Consider the following 19097-nt stretch of genomic DNA (forward strand, 5'->3'; position numbering starts at 1 on the left):
TATGCAGAAAGCATTCCCCTTCGGAAAAAAAAAAAAAAGAGGCTCCTGTTACTACATACGCGAACACTAAGAAAGCATTTTAGAAAATCCATCTCCAAGGTTCCCCAATTACGGAATAACTTATGTGATATTTTTTTCTTCAGAAGAATTACTTGAAAGTTGACATTAGTACTTTTCAACGCCCAATAATTAACTATCTAATGTAGGCAAAGGTTACAATAAAGGCGAATATAAGGTTATCATCATTAACAGCTTTAGTTCATCCACTGCTGAACGTAGGCCTCTCCCATCGATTGCCACGATGCCCGGTCCTGTGCCGCCCGCATCCAGTGCACTCCCGCAACCTTGACCAGGTCATCGGTCCATCTTACGGGAGGCCTACCTACGCTGCGACAACCTATCCATGGCCCCCACTCCAGGACTTTTACATATAGTTATCACAGTTATAAAAGTATCAATATGGACCCAAAACTATTGGACAAATACTTCTATACCTAAGTTTACTAAACTTAACATTTTGCATAGAATATTCCGTCACGGTCTAAAGTTAGGACAGAAAAATTGTTCTAAACTTAACGCGGACGTAGCCGGTGGAAACATCTTATCGTACGATAAAAATAGCGCCTGTGAAGTAATTTTGAATGATTCGGCACAAATTATTCTTTATAATAAGACACCTCCGCTCTGAGCATTCAGTTGCTTACAAATAACATTTTAGAAGAGAATTCAATATGGTTCAGGTAAGAATTAGTGACGGCGTATTAGAAGGAGAGGTGATCAACAATGAATATGGAGGAAAAATATTTAGCTTCAAAGGCATTCCGTATGCGCAACCTCCGCTGGGAGACCTCAGGTTCAAGGTAAATATGATGTAACCACATTTTAAATACTGTTTTTATTTTAACTTTTTTTGTTGTAAAATTGAACGTACTAGTAACTCTTCGGGGTCCAAAGTTTATATGAAGAGATGTTATTCCATTGGCAAAATTACATGAAAATTGAGAAAAATAACGTTGTGAAAACAAGTATCACTACGTTGGTCAAGCTTTATTTAAATTCTGAACTCTAAATTTCTAGAAATTAGTATCCACAAGTATTTTTGATAGCGTAGATATGAAGTGCGGCGACAATAAATTTTGCATCGGGATTTTTATTTGCTCACCATGTTTTTACTGAATTGATCGAGAGGTGAAATTTTGTTTAAGATATGTCATTCCTTTAAAAGTTTGAAAATTCAATTAGTTATGTTATTACAAGGTGGTTTAGGCATTGATTAAGAAAAGTTAGTTTTAAACTTTTAATTTTCACGCGGATGGTTTCGTTACAATTTGAAATGTATTATAAAAGTTTTATTATTTGCTTTACTACAGGCTCCTTTGCCACCAAAACCTTGGAATGGAGTGCGGGATGCAAAGAAGTTAGGAAGTCCGTGTCACCATTTCGATATTTTCCAACAAAAGTTCAGTCCCGGAAGCGAAGACTGTCTGTACATTAATGTGTACTCACCGAACATAACACCCACCAAGCCGTTGCCGGTCATGCTTTGGGTTCACGGAGGAGGTTTCACTAGCGGAAGCGGTTCCGATCAAATGTATGGACCCGAATATTTAGTAAGACATGACGTTATTCTTGTCACGTTTAACTATAGAGTCGAAATCCTTGGATTCCTTTGCCTGGACACAGAAGACGTACCCGGAAACGCGGGCATGAAAGATCAAGTTGCTGCTTTCAGATGGGTTCAAAAAAATATCCGAAACTTTGGGGGAGATCCTAACAACGTTACAATTTTCGGAGAAAGTGCCGGAGGGGCAAGTGTTTCCCTTCACCTTTTATCACCCATGAGTAAAGGATTGTTTAAGAGAGCCATACCACAAAGTGGACACGCTATTACTTATTGGGCAACAAGTTTTATGATTAAAGAAAGATCGTTACAAGTAGCTAGGGAACTGGGATGTAATTCAAAAGACGACAATGAAGTGTACAAATTTTTAAAGGCGCAACCTGTTGAAGCACTTGTTAAAAAATACATTTCAGTGACGTATGTGGAATCAAATAAAGAAGCTCTTATGGTGCCCTTTACTATTACTTCAGAAAAACAATTTGGAAATAATGAAAGGTTCATGATCATTGAGCCCATCGAAGTATTGCGTAATTATGGTATACATGAAGGTGTGGATGTTATGGAAGGCTACACAGGTGATGACGGAGTTTTGTTACTAGGATCCGGTCAAAACATCCACAAAATGTTCGTCGAGGCTAATAAGTATCCCGAGTTTTTCGTACCGAAACCCCTTACTATACATTGTCCACTAATCGATCAAATGGAAATAGGTAAAATGATAAAAAGTTACTATTTTAAAGATGAGGACGTTTCTATGGACAACTGGTTCTCTTTGCAACAGTATCTTGGTACAGAATACTTTAAGTATCCCACGATTTTATTCCAAAAAATGTGTGCCAAAAGGGGTAAAAATAAAGTTTTCCTTTATACATTTACCTGCAAGTCTGAATTGAATGTTTTTAAACATGTACTACGAGTTGCAGACATCGTGGGAGATAGGGATGTAGCCTGTCATGCTGATGATCTCCCTTATATTTTCCCTATGAAAATGTTCACCAAAAACAATCCAAATATCGATATATCTCGAGTGATCGAGTTGATAGATCGAGTAACAACACTCTGGACCAATTTTGCTAAATACGGGTAAGATATGTGTGATTACAATTTTGAAACGTTTTCGTTTATCGTAACTATTAGTGTGATAGTTAATTACATTGTTTCGTTTACAGTAACCCAACACCCGATGGTAGTCTCGGCGTTATTTGGAAACCGTACTCTTTGGAAGGACAAGACTTTTTGGACATCGGTAATAATTTAGTGGCCGGTAACGCACCAGACAAGGAGGAACTGGAATTCTGGGAACGTATTTTCAAGAAGTATTGTCCGAAGTTTGCTCCATGAAATAACTTGTATGGATTTTGTAATAAACGACTTTAAAAAGATTCAAAGAACTCTTTTGTTCATTTTCCCTTTTCACAAATTTCATAACTTGTCAATATCAAATCCTAATTTTCACAGTGATAGTATAGTGTCTAGTATTACTCTGGTGAAATTAATAATTGGCACAGAGATGCCGGAATTTTCAGAATACCATTAAATATGAATTCTAGAAAATCCTCATCGGTCCTGCATTTGGAAATCTGAACCTTAGGTCACAAAAATAGTATTTCTTCGTATCACAAAGTGATTTTGTAAATTCTCGATTGTTTTTGTAGAAGGAACAGCATTATTTCATAAGAACGTTGACCCCGCACTTTAAACATTTAGGCGATGAGTTAAGCAAATCCTTTCGTAGTGCTTGGTTATGTAGTTATAAAAAAAACCTACGCAAAATTTGGTGCTGCTTCCAGTGGTTTCTACTAACGTTGATTTATAAGTTATATTACAGGAAGAAGAACGTGCATTACAAACATTTGCAATATTAGCTGTTGTCCGCGACTTCTACCAAGCGGTATTAAGAGAAATATGCGAGTTATGAAAAAAAAAATATACACAACCCTCGGGAACCTAAAATTTTTGGGGGATTCTAAGGGATTCCGAGAACAAAAGTAGACATGAGTTCTTCCACAGTATCCTCTACATATGTGGGCTCCCCCCTAGCCGGGTCGTGGATAAACTAACGTAGATGCCACGGCCCGGTTGGGCGAAGGAGAACACCGCGGGGTTTAGTGGGTAGTCCGGCCGGGATTAAGGCCGGGAGTCCCACACGAAACTGTCCCTGCTGCCTCCGCAGCATGGACGGTGAAGTGCGTAAATGCATTCCCCGCGACAACAAAAAAAAAATCCTCTACATATGTGCCAAATTTCATCGATATACCTTGAGTAGTTTAGACTCCAACACCACTATCGTCGCTGCAGGTATGCGTGATTCCCACATATTATGTACGTTTCAAGACTTTAGGAAGAGTATGATGCGAATGGAAGATGAGAACATTTGTAAGAATGAACGGGGAAATATACATACTGTTATGTAATTCTGTAAATTCTGTAATTTTCATATCCTTATCCAAATAAATGCGTTTATTATCAAGATAATTTAATATAAAATAAAATTGTCCTTTAGAGTATTTAAATTGGACCAATAGTTTAAAAGATAAAAACAAATAATAAGGGTAATCGAAAAATCAGCTTACAAGCTACCGGGCCTGGAAATTTGGAATCTTGCATCGGTAGATTTCTGTTATTTCGTAGATTACTACTAAGTTAATACTTTTGGTAATAGGTTAAAAAAGGGCGAACGTAAGTTTTGAACTTCTAAATTTCACGCGGACGAAGTCGCGGGCAAAAGTTAGTTATTTATAAAGGGACATGATGTGAGACATGGCTACAAGTAGCAACATATTTATTGTAATTATATTGATTATCCTACATGTTTTTCCAGACTATCCTATGCGCCTATACCAAATTTCATCGAGATCCGTTCAACCCTTTAGGCTACAAACCCTAACAAACATCCATTCGTCCATCTAAACTTTCGCATTTATAATATTAGTAAGAAGTAATATTAATTCGTCATTTCTTTAATCAAACGCAAAAAGGTCAACATTTAATTAAAATCTATTAATGATAACTATCGATTATTTATTATCGATTTTATTTTTGTTCTACTTAATTTTAGATCTAAGCAAAGCAAAGGTAATAAAACAAATAAAAGATGGCTTTTCAGTGCAAAACACAATCAATTTGAAGCATGGGAGTAATTTAAATCTAAAATGAAATTTTTTTTGGACCATACTTCTGTGTCAAATTTTTTATTAAATAAAAAACCAACGTTTATTGTTACATCGAATTCTTTGCAAACATTTTGATCATGCTATTATATTTCAGAAGGCATACTTTGGACAGTATTGCTTGAAAATATGTTCCCAGAATTCCAGTTCATCCTTGTCTGGTGCAGTACCGGCCACTAAATTATTACCGATGTCCAAAAAGTCCTGTCCTTCTAAAGAGTATGGTTTCCAAATAACGCCGAGACTACCATCGGGTGTTGGGTTACTGTGAAATAAACAACGTAATTTACTATTTGAACAATAATTTTGACAAATTAATACAATTCAAAATTGTAATTACATGTATCTTACCCGTATTTAGCAAAGTTTGTCCAAAGTTTTGTGACTTGATCTATTAATTTGAAGAGTTGTGACATATCGATATTTGGATTATTTGCGGTGAACATTTTCATAGGGAACATATAAGGCAGTTCATCGGCGTGACAGGCTACTGTCCTTTCTCCCACGATATCTGCGACACCCAGTAAATGTTTGAAAATATTCAATTCAGACTTACAGGTAAATGTATAAAGGAAAACCTTATTTTTGCCTCTTTTTGCACAAAGTTTTTGAAATAAAATAGTATAGTATTTAAAGAATTCTGCTCCAAGACACTTTTGCAGGGTGTGTACGTTTTCCATAGCAACTTCTTCATCTTTAAAATAGTACCTTTTTATCATTTTGCCTATTTCCATTTGATCGATTAGTGGACAATGTATAGCAATGGGTTTCGGTACGAAAAATTCAGGATACTTATTAGCCTGGTTGAACATTTTATGGACGCTATAACCGCACCCTAGGAATAAAACTCCCTCATCTTCCGTATATCCTTCCATAACATCCACACCTTCATGGATACCAGTATTACGTAATACTTCGATAGCTTCACTAACCATGAACCGTTCATTATTTCCAAATTGTTTTTCTACAACAATATTAAAAGGCACAAGAAAAGCTTCTTTATTTGCTTCCACATAAGTGATTGTAATGTATTTTTTAATAAGTGATTCTACAGGCTGTGTCTTTAAAAACTTGTACACTTCCTTTTCATCTTTTGAATTACATCCCATTTCCCTAGCTAATTGTAGCGATCTTTCTTTAATCATAAAACTTGTTGCCCAAGGAGCTGTTGCAAGCCCACTTTGTGGTATGGCTCTCTTAAACAATCCTTTGCTCATGGGTGATAAAAGGTGGAAGGTAACACTCGCACCTCCGGCACTTTCTCCGAAAATTGTAACGTTGTTAGGATCTCCTCCAAAGTTTCTGATATTCTTTTGAACCCATCTAAGTGCAGCAACCTGATCTTTCATGCCCGCATTGCCGGGTACGTCTTCCGTGTCCAGGCAAAGAAAGCCGAGGACTTCGAGTCTATAGTTAATTGTGACAAGAATAACATCATTTCTTACTAAGTAATCTGGTCCGTACATCTCATCGGAACCGCTTCCGCTTGTAAAACCTCCTCCGTGAATCCAAAACATGACCGGTAGCGGCTTGGCGGGTGTTATATTTGGAGAGAACACATTAAGGTACAAACAGTCTTCGCTTCCGGGGATGATTTTTTGTTGGAAAATGTCGTATTGGTGACAATTGCTACCCAACTTCTTAGCATTTCGCACCCCCTTCCATGGTTTTGGTGGCAAAGGGGCCTGTAAATAAAGAGAAAAATAATAAAACACGCTAATAATATGATTTTATATAATTTTACGAATGGGTAGGCTCGCCCAGCGTAATACCGCGACTAAACAGAAGACAGGCGTGAAGTGACTTTTATACATCTCTTTTTGAAAAAAGTGAATATGTTACGTTGTTAAAATTCGACGAAATGTCAAATATGAACTATTAAAAATTTTGTTCCGATAAAAAGTTTGCAGTGAAAAAATCTTCAATTTACATCAAATTTACCTTGAACCTGAGGTCTCCCAGCGGTGGTTGTGCATACGGAATCCCTCTGAAGCTGAATATTTTTCCTCCATATTCATTATCAGTCACCTCTCCTTCTAATACACCATCGCTAATTCGTACCTGAACCATATTAAAACTGTTCTAAAATAAAATTTGTAAGCAACTGAATTCTCAGAGCGGACACGTCGCATTATAAAGAATAATTTATGCTGAATCACTGACAGACTTTTCGTGTCTTTAGCTATTTTATCATAACCGATAGCTTTTACCCCCAACTTCGTCCGCGCGTTGTTTATAACTAACTTTTCTGCCTAATTTCATGCCTTTAAAGGTTAATTTGAGGAAAGTAACTCATCATCTTTAGGTATGATTTTTCTCAAATTCCTAATTTTTGTATTCGGAATTTTTTGTAACATACAGACTGCAGCATACTTCGAAGGCAGTTTAGTTACAAAATTACTTGGAACCCGTTGAAATTACTAGCCTAGAGAGAACAAGGCTTAAAATGTAATCCATGTTTGAATAGTTGCTTCTTTAAGTTCACGAAAGCCCCTGTTCATTTGCTAAAGTAAATAAATCGCACTTTGGACCATAATAAAAATTGTTATCGAAATGTTACCTATATTATAAAGAGGAGAGATTTGTATTTTTGTATGTATTGAAACATTTCAAAACTACTGAGCCGTTTTTAAAAAATCATTGACCAATAAAAACCTACGTTATCACTGAGTAACAAAGTACTCGTATATATATATTTTTATTACTATTAATTTTTAATTTCTTGTAGACATAGTTGCAAGCAACAGCTAGTCAGATTTAAGTCTAAATCAGTTCGTGATTATTAAAAAAATAAGAATTTTCATCATAATACCTACACGATATCATATACCTATAGATAAAAAACTCTGATTACCATGTTTTTGCTTCAGTATTCGATAAGCACTTAAAGTTGCCGTCTCAGAGGTTAAGCAGTTTGTAATCAACAAGTTAAATTTCTATCCCCTATGTTTATCGATTATTAAATATCGTTTGTGATCTTATTCGATATTCTTACGACAATGTGAAGTCCTTCAATCCGGATTAGCTCAAAGTGGTTGACAAAGGCCTAATCATTTTTAAGTCATTGAGCTTTGAGCCTATTGGTAGGAACGCTTATATTCACTGACAACCAATTCGGTCACTCTGTGGCTACTAACAATTCGAATTAAATTTAATCGTCCTCTGACGATAAAGATGAACTTTAATAAACTATGGAGAACGGGTAGTTGTGCACCCACTCTGGTTCTTCTGGCTTATTCTCCAATAAATGCTTGGGTAATGTACAGTTACTCTCGCCCAACGTAACCGACCAATTTTGATAACCTTTGACATTTGACGCATTATAGATTTAATACAACTCATCATTGTGTTAAGACACCATCAATAAAAAGATCCTCCATCCTTAGTATATTAGGTTAAATTACCAACAAGCATTACTTATTTTTTCTCAGTATTTCAGAATCAGACCAAACACTTGAGACACTTGTTCTCGTACCAATCTTCTAAAACATGTATTGAATATACTATCCAGTAAAGAGCTTATAAGCACTTGACTTGTAATCTACAGGTCTTGGGTTCGAAATTTCATTTGTACATAATTTACTCGACGTTCTTTTAGTAAAGGAAAACATTGTAATAACGCAACTTGCACATATCGATAAATAAATTCAAAGATATGTGTGAAATCCACCAACCATCAGTGGGCCAGGGCCGTTAACTATGGCCTATTCAAGGCCCTACTTAGGGTAGGTTCCGAGCTCCTTAATAGGGAAGTATAGGAGCTGGTGAATGGCAACCACACCACCATAACCATACGCGAAATTCATTGACTATATTGTAGTTGCACATTTACCGATGCGAGAACATTCCATATGGGATGTCAAACAGAAATGGAAAAATAAATAAAACCTAATTAAATAAAACATGTAACTTTCCGAAGGTATTTATTTAATCATTTCACGGAGCAAATTTGGGACAATACTTCTTGAAAATGCGTTCCCAGAATTCCAGTTCATCCTTGTCCGGTGCAGTACCAGCTACTAAATTATTACCGATGTCTAAAAAGTCTTGTCTTTCCAAAGAGTATGGTTTCCAAATATCTCCGAAACTTTCATCATGTGTTGGGTTACTATAAACAAAACTATATTAGTGATTATTAGATTAATAATTAAAAAATACTTCATACTAGATTTCGCCCGCGACTCCGTCCGTGAGGAATAAAATAAAACAGAAGTGAGTAGCCTATGTCTTCTTCTAGACTATCCTCTACATTTTTACCAAATTTCATTGAAATCCGTTCAGCCGTTTAGGCTACAAACTCTAACAGACATCCATCCATCTAAACTTTCGCATTTAAAATATAGCATGAAGTTAAATTCCAAATATCTTACCCTTATTTAGCAAAATTCGTCCAAAGCTTTGTTACTTGATCTATTAAATGGAATACTCGTGAGATGTTGATATTTGGATTATTTGCAGTAAATAGTTTCCTAGGAAAGATATAAGTTAGTTCATCAGCATGGCAAACCTCGTTCCTATCTCCCACAATATCTGCAACTCCTAGTAAATCTTTGAAAATATTCAATTCAGACTTGCAGGTAAATGTATAAAGGAAAACGTTATTTTTGCCACTTTTAGCGCAAACTTTTTGAAACAAAATCGTTGGATATTTAAAGCATTCTGTACCAAGATACTGTTGCAGAGTGAACACGTTGTCCATAGAAACGTTCTCATCATTAAAATAGTAACTCTTTATCATTTTACCTACTTCTACTTAATCGATTAACGGACAATGTATAGCGATTGGTCTCGGTACGAAAAATTCAGGATATTTATTGGCCTCTGCAAACATTTTATGGACACTTTGACCAGATCCTAGGAATAAAACTCCCTCATGTTCAGTGTAGCCTTCCATAACATCTACACCTTCATGTATACCGTAATCACGTAATACTTCGATAGGTTCAGCTACCATGAACCTTTCATTATTTCCAAATTGTTTTTCTACAGTTATATTAAAGGGCACAAAAAGAGCTTCTTTATTTGTTTCCGCATCCGTGATTGTAATGTGTTTCTGAATAAGTACTTCAACAGGTTGTGCCTTTAAAAACTTGTACACTTCATTTTCATCTTTTGAAGTAAATCCCAATTCCCTAACTAATTGTAACGATCTTTCTTTGATCATAAACCCCGTTGCCCAATGAGCAATAGCATGTCCACTTTGTGGTATTGCTCTCTTAAATAATCCTTTACTCATGGGTGATAAAAGGTGAAAAGAAACACTTGCTCCGCCGGCACTTTCTCCGAAAATAGTAACGTTATTCGGATCTCCCCCAAAGTTACTGATATTTCTTTGAACCCATCTCAAGGCAGCAACCTGGTCTTTCATGCCCGCATTGCCAGGTACGTCTTCTGTGTCTAAGCAAAGAAAACCAAGGATCTCAAGTCTATAGTTAAATGTGACAAGAATAACGTCCTGTCTTAATAAATACTCTGGATCGTACATCTCATCTGAACCGCTGCCGCTTGTAAAACCTCCTCCGTGGATTCAAACCATAACTGGGAGCGGCTTGTCGGGTGTTATATTCGGTGAAAACACATTGATGTACAGGCAGTCTTCGCTTCCGGGGCAAAATTTTTGTAAGAAAATATCGTAATGATGACATCGTAATGGTGCCTGTAACAAAAAGGGCAAAAAATACTATGATATATACTTACGTTTAAGAAATCACTAGATACATTAAACATAAATAATAAAAATGCTAAAACATTATGCAATTTTAAGAATTTGTTTCCCGTTTTGCAATTAAATTACAACCAATTCATCTAGAAACCCTCAAAATCTTCCATGAACAACCCACAAATAGTACTTAGATAGTAAACAAATTTTATTAACTATGATCTTAACAATGGACCCTATTTCATTTAACGTTGCATTTAACTATAAAGAGTGAGTGAGTGGGAAAAAAATATCTATTATATGTATCTGATTTACCTTGAATCTGAGGTCTCCAAGCGGAGGTTGTGCATACGGAATGCCTTTGAAGCTAATTATTTTTCCCCCATATTCATTGTTTGTAACCTCTCCTTCTAATATACCGTCGCTAATTTTTACCTGAACCATTTTAAAACCTCTACTGAGATAAAATTAGTAAGCAACTAAACGTGTAGATCGAAAAAATCTCATTATAAAGAATAATTTGTGCCTTATCACTCCTAGTAACACACCTATTTTAGCATTTACCATTATAGCATACTAATATACCATTATATATAATAATACCATTATAGCATTTACCATATATTATTATATAGCATTTACCACAGCTATTTTATCATAAACGAGCTGTTATTGCTGACATTGGAAAATCTTTATTTAATTGTTTTTGTTTCGTAAAACTTTTAATTGCAAATATCTAAATATAAATGCTTCAATGACAACCAAGGCCCCTAACATTGGCGACGAATTTCGAAAAATACTACCTACTCGTAATTGCTCGACATCTGTGCAAAATTACTGATTTCTAGGTTCAATAGATTAGACCGTGCCTTGATATTATAATCCATACTAATATTAAAAAAGTTATAAATTACTAAACTATTAAGTAAAGTCTTAAAAAATAAATCAAAATTAAGTTGAGTTATCCTAAATGACACCAAATTTCATGCAATCCAATTTTTAGTACACCTTTAATGTTTTGTCCATAACTTAATTATTTTCTAACAATAATTTAGGCATCGCTCTTTGTTTGGTCCACGTCAACAATTATTATCAGATAAAAATCCAAATTAATTTGTGATAATTAGAAATACGTATTATCATCATTATTACCTAAAACGTAACCATTTACCAATGACGATATAAAATTACGATGTTATTTGGCGTCAGAATTTGATAAGAACGTCGCGTCAGGTGTTAAGCGATCTGCAGCTCTAAGTAGGATCCCAGTAATGTATAAATTTTAAAACCTGATGATTGTTTAATAAGATATGATTACAATAGTTATTACATCGAAAGAGGTAAAAGATTACAATTTGCTAAACTAAACGTCATGTGATCAACGGACATCTGATTTGAAAACTGGTTTACTACAGTGACGAATTTTCTAAATTAAATGCTATATTAATATACAAACGGAAAATAAATAAAAGATCTAACAAGTTCAAAAGGTTTCAATTCAAAAGCCATTATTTGTTATTTATGGAGCAAATTTAGGGCAGTATTGCTTGAAAATGCGTTCCCAGAATTCCAGTTCATCCTTGTCTGGTGCAGTACCGGCCACTAAATTATTACCGATGTCCAAAAAGTCCTGCCCTTCTAAAGTGTATGGTTTCCAAATGACACCAAGACTTTCATCGGGCGTTGGGTTACTGTAAAGAAAAAAAAGTATTTTGACTATTTGGTTAAAAGTCGAGAAAAATTTAAATTTTACAAACATTTCATACCCGTATTTAGCAAAGTTTGTCCAAAGTTTTGTTACTTGGCCTATGAATTTGAACTCTTGTGAACTGACTTCAATTTTTGTGTGATTTTCAGTGAATGTTTTCATAGAGAACATATAAGGAAGATCATCACCATGACATACTACTTCCCTATCTCCCATGATGTTTGCCACTCCCATTAAATGTTTTGAAATATTCAATTTAGACTTGCAGGTAAACGTATATAGGAAAACCTTGTTTCTGCCTCTTTTAGCACAAATTTTTTGAAACAAAATCGTGGGATATTTGAAGCATTCTATGCCGAGATACTTTTGCAAAGTGTACACGTTGTCCATAGAAATGACCTCATCATTAAAATAGTAATGTTTCATCATTTTACCTACTTTCAGTTGATCAATTAATGGACAATGTATAGCGATTATCGGCGGTACGAAAAATTCTAGATATTTGTTGGCTTGTAAGAGCATTTTAGGGATACTTTGACTAGCCCCTAAAAATAAAATTCCCTCATCTTCATTGTAGCCTTCCATGACGTCTACTTCCTCATGTATACCATAATCCCGTAATACTTCGATAGGCTCGTCGATCATAAATCGTTCGTTATTTCCAAATTGTTTTTCTGCAGTGACATTAAAAGGTACCAAAAAAGCTTCCTTATTTGTTTCAGAATATGTCACTGTAATATGTTTTAAAACAAAAACTTCAAAAGGTTGTGCCTTTAAAAATTCGTAAACTTCCTTTTCGTCTTTTGAATTGCATCCTAATTCCCTAGCTAATTGCAATGATCTTTCCTTGATCATGAAACTTGTTGCCCAATGAGCGATAGCGAGTCCACTTTGTGGTATGGCCCTCTTAAATAATCCTTTACTCATAGGTGATAAAAGGTGGTACAAAACACTAGCGCCTCCTGCACTTTCTCCGAAAATTGTAACGTTATTAGGATCACCACCAAAATTAATGATATTTTTTTGAACCCATCTTAATGCAGCAACTTGGTCTTTCATGCCCGCATTGCCGGGTACGTCTTCTGTGTCCAGGCAAAGGAAGCCGAGGATCCCGAGTCTATAGTTAAATGTTACAAGTATAACATCATGTCTTATTAAAAAATGTGGTCCGTACATCTCATCGGTACCGCTTCCAATGCTGAAACCTCCACCATGAATCCAAACCATGACTGGCAGCGGCTTGGAGGGTGTTATGTTCGGTGAGAACACATTGATGTACAGGCAGTCTTCATTTCCTACTATAAGCTTTTTAATGAAAATATCGTATTGATAAGATTCATTTCCCAACTTCTTAGCATCTCTAACTCCTTTCCATGGTTTTGGCGGCAAAGGAGCCTGTAAATAAAGAGTAGTAGTAGAGTAAATAATAAGTAAATATACAAATTGAAATGCAATATATATATATATACAAATACAAATATTTTATTGGTTATAGTAAATTACTGGCCACAATTTGAATATTTTACAGATACTGAACGATAACTATGTATCACGCAAATCATTTTAGCAGAAAAAAAAATCCTCGACACTATAGAGGGCTATCTGGATAAGCCAGCACTATAGTTTGCTTTAAAATGACGCGAGGCTGGTAGCCGCAGTAACTTTGCCCGGCGGGCGGTTGTATACAGCGGGCCGTCGGGTTCCTATGAGTATGTCGACATTTTTTTTTATTCTTCGTTTTCTTTATTTCCTGCTGCTGTATTTCTTGCAGCATCCTTATTGTCTTTGTAGTTAAATTTCATTTTTTTCTAGTTTTTTTTACCTTGTTCTTGTTTTTGATTATTTTTTATTTCATTTTTTTATGTATGTATGTCGATATTTCTGTAATGATAATTATTCGTTAATTTTTTGTATTGCCATTTCTGGTTGTGTTTTAATTTATTTTTTTGGTAGATTACTTGGTTTATAAATATCGATTAACAAATCAAGTAATCAGATATAATTAAAAGCAAAAAAATATATTTAAATGTAATTAACGTCATCATATCTGTTAATAATCTTTTTTTTATTATCAATCACGAACCCTGTCGCTGTTCGAAAGATAAAAATGTCTGTAATTACACTAAAAGGCACACCTTTTTTGCTTACGTAGGTATTTATTTATGTATGTATATGCATGTAGCTTTTAGTAATATAAAATACATTGTGTTATTTATTGCTATTCGAATCAATTCTACATGCGGCCTATAGATGTCTATAATCATATAAAATGTTGTAGATTCCTTCTCAATGTCATCATCTCCCCTGCCTTATCCTACTCCCGTAGGGTCGGCGCACCGGGTTTTCGTCCTCCAAAGCACTCTATCATCCGTCATCTCAGTCATCACTCCCTTCTTGATCATGTCACCTTTCACGCAATCCATCCATCTCTTTCTAGGTCTACCTCTACCGATGTACCCCTCCACATTCATAACTAACGTCCGTCTTTTAAGTTGCGATTCATCCCTTCTCATAACATGCCCATACCACTCTAACCTTTTACTCCTTATTCTCTCAACCACTGGAGCTACTCTCAAACTTCCTCTAAGGTACACAGATTCCTTCTTATAGTGTTTTCTTAAAAAAGTATGTATGATAGTCTGGAAGAACACAGGAGCTACTTACTTTTGATTTCCTTTAATTCCACGCGAACGGAGTCGCGGGCGAAAGCTAGTTCTCCATAAACAATTTTTTTATCTTGACAGTTTTCTTTTCAATACGCTTTACTTTTTCTTCCTTTTTATTCCCTTAAAATGTCTATTCAGCCAGTAATATATATTGTATATTTTCAAAAAGATATTGGATTGCAGGCTCCATTAACAATAAAACTTACCTTGAACCTCAGATCTCCTAGAGGTGGCTGGGCATACGGAATGCCTTTGAAACTGTATATGTTTCCCCCATATTCGTTATTAACTACCTCCCCTTCTATTACGCCTTCACTAACACGTACTTGAACCATTTTGAATACTCTTTAAATCAATATTGGTAAGCAACTAAACTGGTCAAACGAAGACGACTTATTATAAAGAATATTTTTTGCTGAATCAGTAGTCATTTGTCTGTGTCTGTGAATATCATATATCTATCGATACAATGACAGTTCACTTAATTTTTATCTATTTGGATGATATTAATTTCAACATAGTTGACGTATGAAGTGTATTGATCGCGAAAACTCTATCGCACTCATCAGACAAAACGCTGGTTCGATTCCACTTCACGCCTGTCTTCTGTGTGGTCGTGGTATTGGTTTGGGCCCATTCGTGTGAAGATGTCAAAGCGGGCTAAACCACTGTTAAATGTACGATCTTGTTATTGTTAGGAATAAAATTAGTACCGTGCTATAAAATTGGCGCAACTCTAGGTTATCGGCATAAACGTCACGTCCCTAGCTGACAGCTGTCAATGTTACTAGAAGTATGGATAGATTGGCGCGCATCCTAAGTCTTGACGAGAAGTATTGCTCTGAGTTAAAAACGACAGTATCAATTAAATAAGTTCTCTAATATTATAATAGTTACATGTAAAACAGAGTCATAGATTTATCCCTTGTCATTATTAAAAAAAAAAACGTACGTTCTCAAATCTATCTACCTATACTATTATAATGAAGCGTAAACACATGCTACTTTGTGGCGTAGAATATCAGCAATCACAGCATATTTTTAAATAATCATTGTTTACAAAGGCCTTACACTTATGACATGCTTTAGGCAATATTATTTCACGCTATTAAACTTAGGGAATAAATAATTTGGAAAAAACCGTGACTAAAACAACAAGCTGACAACATCAACGAGACAAGGTTACCATAGCAACGGTAATTGTTAACCAATTTCTATGACCTTCGTTGTCATTTGTGCATTTGTATTTTCACATTAGCCATTGAAAATCATACAAATATCAAATATTTTTTTTATATAATTTCATGCAGATGAAGCCGCACGGGAACAGCTCGTTTATAATAAAGCACGATAGGAATATACGACTAAAATATTAGGAGATAAGCGGATGTGAAAAGCAGAGTTGAAATTAAACATATTTCAATTTATTTAAACAAATTGTTCCTATACTTAAATATAATATTCTAAAATTCAACTCTTGTTACTAGTTTGAGTTAGTTTTGCATTACAAGATGTCATTATGTACAACAACGATTATTTGAAATAATAATGAGTTTCTTTTGGCTACTTAAAAAATAATTAGAATAATGTTAACGTTAAATTTAAACGTAAAAGATTTTTTTTTAAATTTGCGAATCTTAAAAGATGTTTCTGTACTTTATGGAGCATATTTAGGACAATACTTCTTGAAAACACATTCCCAGAATTCGAGTTCATCCTTGTCTGGTGCAGTACGGGCCGCTAAATTATTACCGATGTCCAAGAAGTCTTGTCCTTCTAAAGTGTATGGTTTCCAAATGACGCCAAGACTTTTATCGGGTGTTGGGTTACTGTAAACAAAGTAAAGTAATTTAATTTAAACATAATTATTTTGACAAATTAAAACATATCAAAATTGTTATCACACATGTCTTACCCGTATTTAGCAAAATTGGTCCAGAGTGTGGTTACTCGATCTATCATCTCGATGACTCGAGATATATCTATATTTGCATTGTTTTCGGTGAACATTTTCATAGGAAAAATATAAGGGAGATCATCAGCATGACACGCTACATTCCTATCTCCAATAATGTCTGCTACTCCCAGCACATGTTTGAAAATATTTAATTCAGACTTGCAGGTAAATGTATAAAGGAAAACCTTATTTTTGCCTCTTTTTGCACAAAGTTTTTGAAATAAAATAGTAAAGTATTTAAAGAATTCTGTACCAAGATACTTTTGCAGAGTGTACACGTTGTCTATAGAAACGTCCTCATCTTTAAAATAGTAACTCTTTATCATTTTTCCTACTTCTATTTGGTCGATTAGTGGACAATACATAGCGATTGCTCGCGGTACGAAAAACTCGGGGTACTTATTGGCCTCAGTAAACATTTTGTGAACGTTTTGACCAGATCCTAGTAATAAAGCTCCGTCATCACCCGTGTAGCCTTCCATAACATCCACTCCTTCATGAATACCGTAGTTACGTAATACTTCAATAGGCTCAGCTACCATGAATCTTTCATTGTTTCCAAATTGTTTTTCTGCAGTAATATTAAAAGGTACAAGAAGACCTTCTTTATTAGTTTCCGCATACGTCACTGTAATGTGTTTATTAATAAGTGCTTCAACAGGTTGAGCCTTAAAAAACTTGGACACTTCCTTTACGTCTTTTGAAATACATCCTAATTCCCTAGCTAATTGTAGGGATCTTTCTTTAATCATGAAACTGGTTACGTAAGGAGTGATAGCAAGCCCACTTTGTGGTATGGCTCTCTTAAACAATCCTTTACTCATGGGTGATAAAAGGTGGAAGGAAACACTCGCACCTCCGGCACTTTCTCCAAAAATCGTAACGTTGCTAGGATCTCCTCCAAAGTTCCTGATATTCTTTTGTACCCATCTTAGTGCAGCAACCTGATCTTTCATCCCCGCATTGCCGGGTACGTCTTCCGTGTCCAAGCAAAGGAAACCAAGTATCTCAAGTCTATAATTAAACGATACAAGAATAACGTCCTGTCTTAATAAATACTCAGGTCCGTACATCTCATCGGTACCGCTTCCGCTTGTAAAACCTCCTCCGTGAATCCAAACCATGACCGGCAGCGGCTTGGTGGGCGTTATGTTCGGTGAGAATACATTGATGTACAAGCAGTCTTCGCTTCCGGGGATAAACTTTTGTTGGAAAACGTCATATTGGTGACAATTGTTTCCTAACTTCTTAGCATCTCGCACACCGCTCCATGGTTTTGGTGGTAAAGGAGCCTGTAATTAAATGGCCAAATAATATAAATCGCTTATAATATAAATAATATTATAGAACGGCCATACGAGTATGTCAGTGAATTAGAGTGTTATTATTTTTTGTTACAGAAAATAGTATGTCTTCGTTTATTTACAAAAAAGACGTTGACCTTCATACGTAACGAGTCAATTAAAATGTACGTTGTAGACATTTAAAATTTTATTATTTACAATTAATCGCATATTTTGTAAAATTAATGGAGTTATGAATTGGAACTTTCATAATGTAATTAAATACAGCTTTTTTAAAGCATTTGCTAAGAAACAACAGCAACAGCAGCAAAAATTAACTAAATATGATAATTAAAACAATAATTTTGTATGATTGCTTGGGTCTTAACACACGGTTGCAATACCGTTAGAAAAATCTATTTCCGCTTTTACAGTGTTACGTAGTTAAAATGGTCAATTATGACCTATTAAAATGGCACTGCGATTAATTTTGCATCGAAAAATTATTATAGTGGTAATGTAAAATGTTCAATTAAAATCAAATTTACCTTGAACCTGAGGTCTCCTAGCGGAGGTTGTGCATACGGAATGCCTTTGAAGCTGAATATTTTTCCCCCATATTCATTGTTTGTCACCTCTCCTTCTAATATGCCGTCGCTTATTCGTACTTGAACCATACTGGCCACCAACTTTTCTAAAATGTTATTTGTAAGCAACTGAACGCTCAGAGCGAATACGTCTTATTATAAAGATTGTTTTTTGCTGAATCATTCACATATATTTCGCGCCTGCAGCTATTTTATCATAACACTAGCTTTTTACCCTAAATTCGTATTGTTTAAAACTAATGTTCACTATCTTGTTTAATGCCTTTAGAGGTTAAATTTGTGTAAAATCACCCTTTTTATTTTAATTATTAATAAATTGAAATTCTCTATTAATGCTTCCTTAAGTATTGACGTAAACTCTTGTACAAAATGTCAAGTATCTAGGTCTAACAGTATTGGCACATGACTACAGAATAACTCCAAGG

General features: G+C 35.1%; 3 protein-coding genes across 3 annotated transcripts; 1 reads left to right on the forward strand and 2 right to left on the reverse strand.

The window, feature by feature from the left end:
* Positions 1-730: 730 nt before the first annotated feature.
* On the forward strand, positions 731-2962 carry LOC106105744 (esterase B1-like). The gene is made up of 3 exons (XM_013286176.1): positions 731-860; positions 1371-2704; positions 2791-2962. Exons 1-3 carry the CDS (start codon positions 732-734, stop codon positions 2960-2962), a joined length of 1635 nt encoding a protein of 544 aa, XP_013141630.1. The 5' UTR covers position 731.
* A 1922-nt stretch (positions 2963-4884) lies between these two features.
* On the reverse strand, positions 4885-15159 carry LOC106105672 (esterase B1-like). The gene is made up of 3 exons (XM_013286096.1): positions 15031-15159; positions 12217-13553; positions 4885-5056 (listed from the first exon to the last, which is right to left on the reverse strand). The coding sequence occupies exons 1-3, from the start codon at positions 15157-15159 to the stop codon at positions 4885-4887; spliced, it is 1638 nt and encodes a 545-aa protein (XP_013141550.1).
* A 1322-nt stretch (positions 15160-16481) lies between these two features.
* On the reverse strand, positions 16482-18741 carry LOC106105673 (cholinesterase 1-like). Its single transcript, XM_013286097.1, has 3 exons — positions 18613-18741; positions 16740-18073; positions 16482-16653 (listed from the first exon to the last, which is right to left on the reverse strand). Exons 1-3 carry the CDS (start codon positions 18739-18741, stop codon positions 16482-16484), a joined length of 1635 nt encoding a protein of 544 aa, XP_013141551.1.
* Between the last annotated feature and the right edge of the window lie 356 nt (positions 18742-19097).

The sequence above is a fragment of the Papilio polytes genome, unplaced genomic scaffold, assembly GCF_000836215.1.
Source record: "Papilio polytes unplaced genomic scaffold, Ppol_1.0 DF822733.1, whole genome shotgun sequence".
Lineage (NCBI taxonomy): Eukaryota > Metazoa > Arthropoda > Insecta > Lepidoptera > Papilionidae > Papilio > Papilio polytes.